The sequence below is a fragment of the Acyrthosiphon pisum genome, chromosome A1 (assembly GCF_005508785.2).
Source record: "Acyrthosiphon pisum isolate AL4f chromosome A1, pea_aphid_22Mar2018_4r6ur, whole genome shotgun sequence".
Classification (NCBI taxonomy): domain Eukaryota; kingdom Metazoa; phylum Arthropoda; class Insecta; order Hemiptera; family Aphididae; genus Acyrthosiphon; species Acyrthosiphon pisum.
This window is the reverse complement of record NC_042494.1, coordinates 23,651,833-23,663,217: the sequence shown is the minus strand read 5'-3', so window position 1 is coordinate 23,663,217 and position 11,385 is coordinate 23,651,833. Positions and strand designations below refer to the sequence as shown.

The 11,385-nt window shown below is 28.7% G+C and overlaps 2 protein-coding genes across 3 annotated transcripts in view; one reads left to right on the top strand and one right to left on the bottom strand.

The window, feature by feature from the left end:
* Positions 1-826: 826 nt before the first annotated feature.
* Positions 827-2,897, bottom strand: LOC100168817 (cytoplasmic dynein 1 light intermediate chain 2). The gene is made up of 5 exons (XM_001951710.3): positions 2,756-2,897; positions 2,465-2,676; positions 2,112-2,400; positions 1,792-2,053; positions 827-1,393 (listed from the first exon to the last, which is right to left on the bottom strand). Exons 1-5 carry the CDS (start codon positions 2,757-2,759, stop codon positions 901-903), a joined length of 1,260 nt encoding a protein of 419 aa, XP_001951745.1. The 5' UTR covers positions 2,760-2,897; the 3' UTR covers positions 827-900.
* Positions 2,898-6,088: 3,191 nt separating this feature from the next.
* The window catches only part of LOC100160614 (protein abnormal spindle), a 10,853-nt gene continuing 5,556 nt past the window's right edge, over positions 6,089-11,385 (top strand). The window contains exons 1-8 of one of the 2 annotated variants that reach the window (XM_016803789.2): positions 6,089-6,650; positions 7,686-7,871; positions 7,996-8,208; positions 8,289-9,102; positions 9,203-9,319; positions 9,490-9,613; positions 10,007-10,380; positions 10,446-10,666. In XM_016803789.2, the coding sequence (XP_016659278.1) occupies positions 6,594-6,650; positions 7,686-7,871; positions 7,996-8,208; positions 8,289-9,102; positions 9,203-9,319; positions 9,490-9,613; positions 10,007-10,380; positions 10,446-10,666 (2,106 nt within the window). In that variant the 5' untranslated portion in view covers positions 6,089-6,593. The remainder of the gene's footprint in view (positions 6,651-7,685; positions 7,872-7,995; positions 8,209-8,288; positions 9,103-9,202; positions 9,320-9,489; positions 9,614-10,006; positions 10,381-10,445; positions 10,667-11,385) is intronic. The other variant, XM_008184102.3, reaches the window with a different exon arrangement.

Genomic DNA, 11,385 nt, shown 5'->3' with positions numbered 1-11,385 from the left:
TAAACAAGGAGGAAACTAAAAAAAAAATTTCACAAAGACATTAAATAATTATAAAAATAATTCAAAATTTGACCAAATCCATTTAAAAATTTAAAAAAATTAGCATGTTACTCTATATATTCCTTCTGCAAAGTCAATTGAGGAATCATAGATATGTTTTAGGGTATTGTTATAACTGAGAAGAAATCAAAGAAATCATATATATCGAGACTTATCGTACCAGGTGTTATATATGTAAAAATGATTAGAACTTTTGATTTTTAAGGGGCTTATATAAAAAAAAAACAAATTAAAAAAAAATCAAAGAAATCATATATATCGAGACTTATCGTACCAGGTGTTATATATGTAAAAATGATTAGAACTTTTGATTTTTAAGGGGCTTATATAAAAAAAAAACAAATTAAAAAAAAATCAGTTATGTGAAAATGGTCAGAAAAAAAATTGTTGTATCCAGTCCAAAAACATATCTATGTTAAAATAATAATATTCATCAAAATGCAAGGATATAAAGTTTCTGTAAATATGCTGGGAAAGAATGGGATACTTTTAAATAAATTAAAATGTGTTTATATCTCATAAATAAAGTAGTTTGAAATAATATTTTTTTAACTATTAAAAATTATAATATTAGTATTTTTAATAATATATTAATTTATACATGAAAAATTAAGTTGAATACTGATATGAAATGCCTATATTTATATTTTATATTTAAAATTATAACATAATTTTATTTAACAAATCATTGTTTATTATAATACAACTAATAAGATCATAATTATACTCATTTGACACAAACAATGGGAAATAAGTAATGAATACGTGTATTAATATGTTATATTTTATTTATGTTACAGATACTTAAAATATTTGGCATATATATAACTAAAAATAATTTTATTTTGGAGTACTAGGATCATCATCAATTTGACTTAATTCTGGAGAGCCTGTATTATCAACTGGTTTTTTTGAGGGAGTTCTAACTGTTGGAGATTCTTGCTTCTTTTGCAAAAGTGCATTGAAAAAGCTAGCCAACGCTCTTTCACTACTAGGAGGAGGATTATCTGAAATGCGTTTATTTGCTGATAATGGTTTTGTAAGTTCTATGGATTTCCTGACAACAGGTGTTTGTGGTTGAGTTAAATTTTGGTTTAACAGCACAAGTTGTCGAGCCAAAAATGCCTGTTCCTCTTCATCTTGGAGTTCATGTTCTTTATGTGGTTTTTCATAAGGATATGGTATAGCATCACTATAATGTGATTCAGGATTAATTTTTTGCATATTTTCATAGAGCACTTCAATTTTTTTCAAACTATCCCATCCTGAAGGAACAAACACAGAATCCTTTTCCACAATTAATGCAGGCGTTTTAAATGGAAAGCGATAAATTCTGAAAAAAATAATATAAAATGTAAATAAAACATCAACTATGAATAAACCTTTTTTATGTTTCTTTTACTTGATAAATACATTAGTTTTATATTAGTGCTAAATAGTTTTAAATATCTTATTAATAATCACAAATTAATTATAAAATTTGTTAAGATGTTTTTTTATTGAAAGATAAGGTATAAAATAATGGAAGAAGTACAATTACAAGTTAATCAATCCTATACAGATTCAACAGGGTCACATTTTGATATGCCAAAAATATGTACTTTAAAAAAAAGGATCTCCAACTAATAATAATAAATAAGTAAAAGAGAAAAAATATTTATATTAGTACTATTACAACCCTTACACTTAGCTTTTATAAATAAACTAATATTTTATAATATTATACTTTACCTATGCATTAAATATTTATAAAGAAGATCACAGTTTTTATCTTCCATTACAGATACATAGAACAATGCGGCTCCAAATTGTAGACAAAATTTTCGCAAACAACATTGAATGTAATCAAAATGTTCTTCTGAATAGTTATCAATTTCTAAATTTTTGATGCAATCAGTCATAGTTATAACAACAATTATATCTAATCCAAGATTTTTTGATAGAACTCCATCATTGAGAAGTCGAACCTTTGTGCAGGACTCATATGACGGATCTAATCATTTAAACAAAACTTTAATATAAAGCAAGTCTAAATTACATGCAATATTCACCATCAAGCAGCGTGTAATCAATGATTCTATCAACACATTTATCTCTGAGATTTTGAGTTTGTTCCATGCCTAAATTTAAACTATCTATATGATCTTGAAGTCTTGCTGACCAGTATTCTAAAGATTCCATAATTTTCCATGGGTGCTTTAAAGACGCAACTAAAACAATCGTTGTGTCCTCAAAATGTTGTTCATTTAATGCAAACTTCATCAAATATTTTAGAGAACGATCGCCATCTAATGTCCAAACATTTAATTGTGCATTTTCATCAGTGCTGTCATCGCGGACCTAGTAATTGAAGTATAATGCAAGTAAATAAATCTGAAATGTAGAAGCTGAAATATTATATTACCTGTATGTACCCATACTCCATGCCCCAACCTTGTTTTGAATCTTTTAGACCTTGCAACTTGGTCACCAATGTTGTTTTGCCCGATTTACTATCACCCAGTAACAACACATTTTTGTTTTCTGGCAATTTTTTTCGACTTTTATTTTGGACATCCAATAGAAGGTTATTCCAATGATTTGCATCATTTTCTACATCAACTTGAGTGCTAGATTCTTAAATCGATACAATGAGTAGGTTATGTTACATTTCTAATATAAACTATCAATATGCTAATAAAATTATGGAACTTACCCATATTATATTAATGTGGATACCTATTTAGTATTTACCGTAAGTAACGTATAAACCAAAGGCCTTAAAATTCTGTTGTAGTCAGTACTCGGTAAAGAAACTAGAAAGCTTCAATACATTATACAATATATAATTAATGTACATTTGCCACTTATCAATAATAATTCTGATAAGGCAGGTAACCTCAATAATGCATATTCTATTGCCTATTTATATCTTAAAAGGGGTTTTAATAAACATTATATTTATTTTTCAGATTTTATTGAAATTAATTCAATATGGATAATAAGTAACAAAATAACAATTATTATTGATATCAGTGCCGTAGCCAGGGGGTGGCACTGGGTGCACGTGCCCCCCCCCAACTTTTTTTTAGCTTGTTTTATATTATATTATATGTTTGATTTCAACAGTCCTAATATAGTCTTGTATTTTTGTTAGTTAATTTTAATAATATTCGAACCAAAAATGGAATGTTTTGTTTACAACACATTTTGATATAATGATAATAATATTGATGAATACATTAACCTATGGTTTACAATAATATTAATACATTGTTGCATTAAAATGTAGCTAATGTAGGTACCATACTTGTTAACATAAATATAATATAGTCATAAAACGAGTAGTAGATACACTTTATGAACAAAGGGGTCATAATTAGATATTCTAGCATTTCAAAGGCTAGAGAAAAAAAATTAAGTGCCCCCCCCAACATTTTTTCTAGCTACGGCACTGATTGATATTATACTATTAAATACAAGAAGAAAAAATAAAGAACTTACTTTATTTTCTATGATTTTTATTAAGGGACTGCAAACCATAGTTAATAATTTATATTATATTATTTATTAAATTATATTATTCTTAATATCTATGCTGCAAACGGACAATTATTTGAACCAAAATGTACCAATATTTTGTCAACCATACCGGGATTAATCACCCCAATCCCCATAGATTGTATATAATATGCAATAGTTTTCAGAATCCTAACTTAAGGCCTTCAACTTTAAAGGCGGGGCTTCTGGATAAGATCATATCACCCTACCGCCAAGACAAAACATAAATACGCCAATGGGGGTCACAAAACATCAAAACTAAGTACGACCACATTCAGGTGCAGATCCAAAGTGGGGGGCTAAGGGGTTTTAGCCCCCCTTCCCGTGTATTTAAAATGTAAGTATAATGATTGGCAATATTTTATTGCTGTTCGAGCAACGATGATTGTTCGATATCGGCCGTGATTCGCGACAACGAGTGTGTTGTATAACGAGTGTTGATTTCGTGGTCCACATTAATTTTCTAATTTTTATCATGCTTAACTACATACCGTTAAAACGAAAAATTGCAAATAAAAGAGTGTCCGGTATAAAATAGAAAAGTTCCGTCACTTTGATTTGATTAATTAAGCCCTTCAAAATTATTAAAGCAAAAAAAAGGTGGGCAAGTGAGTGTCACTCTTCAGTCTGCTGTACAGTAGGTTATAACTTATAAGTGGGTTACTGTACTGGATGGTGTTAGATTTGAATTCAATGATATAATATTATTGTATAAGACGAACGATTATGAGCGATGACGGTCAGTCAGGCAGTCAGCCTATGATATTAGTATGTTACTAAGTCATAGGAGCAAATAGACAAATTATTTTGGGGGGACTAAAGCCCCTCCTATAATATTTTCTAAAAATTATATATGCTCAGTATTAACTACTGACTTTTGAACTGGGGGGACTTGACAGAAATGTGGGGGGACTAAGTCCCCCCCCAAGCCCCCACCTATTTGCGCCAATGTACTAAGTATATTTGGTGATATTATTGAAGATTTTCAAGAAGAAAAATTTGATACGTATCGGTATGGAATAGTTACGTACCGGCTCGTATCGAAGTCTGAGTCCGATACGTATCGCTTGTATATTGTACATGTAACTTCTTGAACGTTCTTGAACTCAAATTTCTTCCTTGAAAATCTTGATTGTAAATAAAATAATTTATTAATAACCTGTTGGCTGTTTATGTAGAACTTTATTTTACATTTTTAATCCTTAGCTATAAAAGTTAACGTTTTATAAATTTTTAACCACAAAATAATTATTATTACATTTTAAATTCGTTACATTTTTCAAAATTCGAACATAAATGCTTATAAAAAAAAAAAGTGCCTTTGTATTTTTATTATTTTTCAACCACTATTGTAACAATATATCGGGAGCCTTGTATTAAATTGTCATGCTTTTTTACCCAACATAAAATTGTATTGACAATTATAGAAAAAAAAACTAAAAAATTGAAAACTGACAATGTCCGTAAAAAGTTCAGAGTCAAAATATTTTCAAAATTGTATGGTGTATAGAAAATGAAAATATAAATATTCAGTGAAATTTTCATGCATCTACAGTTATTAGTTTTTGAATTACCACAAAATAACAAAAACGAAATTGAGAAATCGAGTGAATAGGTATCCAATCTTGTAAAATATAAATTTCAAACGTTTATACAAATTTAAATTGATTTGCTTGTAGATATTTTTTTTTTTATAAAGGTAGACAAACTTATGACGAATCTTGTATTACATTTTCAAATCTTAGATTTAAAAAGAAAATTTTATGAATTCTTAACTCAAAATAATTTGCTAATTTTTTCGATTTTTCCGTATTTTCTCAAGATTTAAGTGCTTATAAAAAAAAAGCTGCAGTGATTAATGATTTTCAAATGTCAATGTAACAATATAGTAGGAGCCTCGTATTAAATTTTCAAGGTTTGTTACCCAACAAATAGTTTTATTACAAAAAGTTTAATTAACATTCATGGAAAAAAAAAACTAATAAAATTTGAAACTGAAAATGCCTCTAACCCGTTCAAATTATTTTGAAAATCGTGTATAGAAAATGCGAATATACCAGTGAATATTAATTCATGAATACGTTCATTTGTTTTAGAGTTACACCAAAAACCAAAATCGATTTTGTCGCTCGCCGCTCAGAATCTAAAATGGCATTTAGTAAGAAATAAGTTAAGGGGAGGCTGCTCTTAAGGGCTTACTCAACTTTTAATCTCTTTTATATGGGCTAACCCAACCATCGCCCATCTACATCGTGATTAAAAGGCACAGTATGACGGTATGTGGTACAAGGCACAAGGTGGAACTTATATTCCGGATAAAAAGTATTAAGTGGATAATAAAAAGCGCGGGCGTACGTAAGAAAACAATAGGTGATAACACAACAACGATTATTTCGAAGCATGCCCGTCAAACGCCCGCCTCCACCACGGAGGTTACTCGATCAGCAAACATGCTGTTACTTGTTATGAATATTTTAATATGATAACGATTAACGGCCCCCTTCGCCTCGTGTCCTCGTCGGCATCAGCTGCAGTGGAAGTAGATTTGTTTTTAATAGCAATTTAACGGAATTTCCGTCCGGATGGTGTGACGGACGACGAGAGTACGGCACTAATAAATACCAGTCCGCGCACTTCACCACAGACAACAAACCAGTTACCAGTATTATAATTATTGTTATTACGCCGCGCGCCGTCGTTTTAATGTTTTTAGTTTTATGTTTTATCACAATCTCACTACCGTTTACCTCAGTAATCTCACTTGACGATTGACGACAAACGAATGACTGGTCCGGCACTGCGGCACCGGAACGAGTTTCGTCCACGATTATTTGAATACAAGATTTAATAATATCATTTTTTTTTCATTATTTTGTTATAATATTATTGTCGCAATGTCCTATTATCGTCTACGCAGCAGACAGGCTACTTATTATTTTATTTGTTTTTAATTGTTATTTAAATCTCCTACTTCATCAGGAATTACAAGATGAATGTCGTGTGAAACACTACGAACACCCCACCGACCAGTCGCAATGGCCAAGTTCGTCGTAAGTATCGTGATCAATATTTCTCTGTATTAAGCCCGTATTATCATGCCTTGTGCCAATTGTATTTTACCGTTTGTAAACAACTTTTTCGATAAAAATCTAATTTGGGTTGAAAAGCCATACTTCAATCCTAATTTATACAGTTATCCTGCCGTTAAAACAAAAACGGGTCTCATTTTGTAAAAACTAAATGGTTATAGGTAATGAAAATAATATCTGTTATATTATATCATATTCAAAAACTGATTGCACTCCTTGTAAAGTTTTAGTCAAGTTGATCTTAATTATTATTTAATTTACAAATAAAAAAAAAAAATGCAAGAGAAAACACTTACTACTTATGTGTTTAAAAACCATTAAGTTAGATAAATTAAAAAACAACCAACATCAATTTATTTACATAATATAAATTTTAATATTGTGATTACTAGTTAGAAGACTAGATGAATGACATGATAAGTGATTTTTATGCTTCGATGTTCAAAGATCCAATATATTTTCTGTTACTTGAATACTTTTAAATACTTTTAAAACAGTATTGTATTACACTTTTCCAGGATAAATTATTATTTTCTCATAACCATGAATTTCTATACCTAATTAAAAATTATAATTCAAATAATAAAGATTATTGATTCTTACGAAATAAAATGTGTTTAGAATAATCACATTTCATTGCTTATCAAGTCCTAAATAAATTAATTAGTCCTAACTTAAATTTAAAGAAAATACTATTTTATTTAAGTATAGCATACCTAGTTAATTTTAAACAATGGTTTTTTTTTAATAAAAAGAAATATGTAGGTACCTAGGTACCTAATTAGTAATTATATGAAATCAAATTAAAAATCATTTGCACATACCTAAGTACCTATACCTACCTATACTTTAATTTTTATATTAATAACAGAAATGTATTTAAAAAAAAAAAAAATACATAAATTATGATTTTAAATAACAATCATATTCATATGTACCTACCTTATTTTATTATAAAATATAGCTTATGTATTTTTTTAAATTATATTATTTTAGGTTGAATTTTCTCCTCCGGAAAAAATTAAATCAGAGCCATACGATGTTACAGATTCAATTGTAAACTATCGTATGGTATTAGCACCATTTCAAAAACAAACCCAAGTTGAATTCAACAACATTAAATTAAAAGAAGTTGCTGTGAGGTTTTTAACAGTTGTCAATCCTCTTGACAGACACGGACAGGTTAATAAATTCATACTTATCTAAAAATAATTTAATCTACTAATTATATATGTTATATATTCTTAATTATGATACTAAACACCTACCTAATAATTGTATGTATATAAATATAAAATGATTACAGTTTGTTTTACCTCCTCCAAGTGATGGTGTTTATTTTGATGTATATGAATTCACCTTAGAACCTAATTCAGAATGTGAGTTATCAATAACTTGGCAGCCATCTAAACATGGAAATATGCGTAAATTAATTAGAATAGAACAAGTCGATAATAATAAAAAATATGATTTTGTAATTTTGGGGAATTGCAATAGTCCTCCGTACAAAAAGTTAAAGGTATATCAATTTAATATATTAGTACATGAAAATTAGTTTATTATACAATTTTTCTAAATTTTATGATGTTATATTTCTAGGGTGCTATTTCAAAATCAAAAATTTTAAATTTAACTAAAAAACAATTAAAATGTGGACAGGAAAAAGTACTGCCAAATAAAACAAAACATGTTAATTCTAAGAATGAAGGAATTATTCTAGTGAAACCCCCTGCAAATGTACCAGAACCCATTATTGAAGAAACACAGCCTATCAGACGACAAACCTATTCAGTCAGAGAAAAAGAAAATCTTCCTATTTCAAAAAAGATGATATTAGGTAGAGACACATTACTCAAAAGTCCGGAACGCAGTATTAAACGTCCAGATCAGAGACGTCAAGATCACGTTTTTAATAAACATTTTAACTTAAAGAATCTAACTAATAGTTCTAGCTCAATGAGTGATGATTCATTAGAGAAACCATTAAACAAAATTATCATGAACATTTCTCAATTAAATGAATTCTATTTAACACCATTAAAAAGTACTGAAAACTTACTTTCTCCATTTAGTGTTAAGAAACAGTATAATAATTTTGATGGTCAAATGAGTTTTGATGTCACTGATGGACCATTGGCCTCTACTTTATCAAATTCTTCTATATTTGAACCACACGATGAATTGACCGCAGCTTTGGCTTATACACCAGAAAATCATAAGCCAACTAAAGTGTGTGTGAATCTCTGGAATAAATTTATTAAGTCACCTGAAAATGAATTCACTAACAGTGGTACAAATGTTGGGCTACATACCCTCAACTCACAACCTTTTGTATCTTCCTCAGAAGTTGAATCTAACGACTTAGAACAAAAATGCGAATGGTCACCTACACATACTTTTCATAAACGTACAAGTAAATTAACCGAATATCATAAATATGTCTATTATTATTACTTATATTAGTAATAGTTAAATTTATTAATATGTCTTTTATTAGTTTTTTTACATTACAGTGATTACTTGGAGTGGTACAAAACCAAAAAGACCGTCATTTTCTATTAAGTACTCTCCTTATTACAAATGTAGCCCGAAATCATCAATGACGTCTAAGAACAAAGTGAAACAATGCAGTAAGTAAATGCTATACATTATTTAGGTTACGGATCAACGATTATGGGTGTGAGTACATGCTTAAAATCCAATTTATAAAATGATAGATTTATGTTATAGCCTATCCTTGAATAATATTATCTTAATATGTATTGAAAAAAAACTCATTGAATTATAAATATTGTTTAAGGTACAAATCCACGAACAACACGTTTGAAATCTCCTAAACTTGATAAGTATGATGAATATCTTAAGTGCTTAGCGAATCCACAACTCCTATATCACAATAATGCTGAAGATCCATTTTTAAAAATGTAAGTAAAATCATTAATATATTATATAATGTTTCACTACATTACAATATGGTAGAGTTTACAATTTATTTAAATTTATATCTAGGTGGTTAATTAAACTACTTCATTATTTTTATTAATTAAAATGTTGATAATTGTATTTATATGTGAATAAAGGGGATAAGTTAACTCCAAATAGGTTATTAATATAATTATTGCGATTGTGATTAAGATTTGATTTGATTAAATTTGACTAAAAGCTATTACATTTGCGCATCGCGGTAATTTCTTTACATAATTAAATTAAATTAAATTTTTATTATTTCAACAATTAATTTAAATATATTAGTGAACCATTTCATTGGTATTGATATATGGATTATTATTTTTGATTAATTAATATGTAACATTTAGGTCTGAATACTATGAAGCAGAATGGCTGGACCGCCAAGAATCTGATATGATTCGTTGGTTAAATGCAATGCTCACACCGACTGAAAAGCTGGTAGATGAAGAGCAATCTAGTGACTTAGAACAAGCAGCTATAGCTTGGGTAGAAGCATCTAAGACATGTCAAAAAAATAAACCTATGCAATTTGCCACCCAAAAGGATCTGTTTGTAGCACAAATGTACCGGCAGTCACCACAACAGTGGAGCGCATTGCGCAAAGCCACAACAAATCTTATTACATCTTCAAATGTAACATCTGTCCTAACAAAATTAACCGTATCGATCGAAAAAGATCTCATTACTTTAAGAGATGATCGTCAAATACATTTGGATTTAAGTGAGATTTATTTATTTATAGTTATTAAGTCTTATAATTAAATATAATTATTGTTTTTCTTTTAGGTTTAAAGAAAAAAATTATTGATCTGCTAAAATGTTACAATCCTCTATGGTTTAGAATTGGCTTGGAAGCTATATATGGTCAAATTGTTCATGTGAAACCTGGATCTAAAGATTTAGATGGCATTGGCTGGTTTGTTCGTAAAAATCTATTTAATAATGATTATGTCAAACAGAAATTTACTAAAACTACTGTACTGCAAGTGAACCTGCCTTCATATAATGTAAGAAAAAATATTTGTTTCTTCTATTCTTTTTTATATATTCTATTGTATTTGGGGTAAAATAAAAAATAAATATTTATCAATAAAACAAATTAAATTGATCTACAGACTCAGAGGCGGCCTGGGAGGTAAACAGCCCAGTATTTTATAAAACTAAACGGCCCAAACCCCTTTATAACAGCTTCTTTATAAATACCTACTTTTTCAGGTATAAATTATAAATAGACAATAGCCAACAGGTTATAATGTTATAAACTGTATAAGAATCATAAGTGTACAATCCTTTCGATATTTTTTATGTTTGTTTACTTTTGTTTTTATCATTTATTTTATTGTGTCACAATTCATACTCTTATTAAACCATAATCATCTTCATCAGAATCGTCACATTATTATAGTCATTACTTTTAATATAAACTTTATATAAATGTTATCTGTTTTCTTTTTCAACAAATCTACAATATTTTCTAAATATTTGCAAATGGTTCAATAATTGTAGTTTAGCAATAACTGTCTGGCGGTCAATGTACCAACCAAATCAGATTAAGTGTTTAAACATTTTTCTGGATAAAACTGGTTTTTAAAATTGTTGCTTAAGGGGATTGGATTTCCTGTCTTTGTCTAACACACGCGCAACATAAGAATTTAGACGTGTTTTTTGACCTACGTACCGATTGATATAGTGAAGCGATACAAATTCTGAAAACAGATTTGAATTT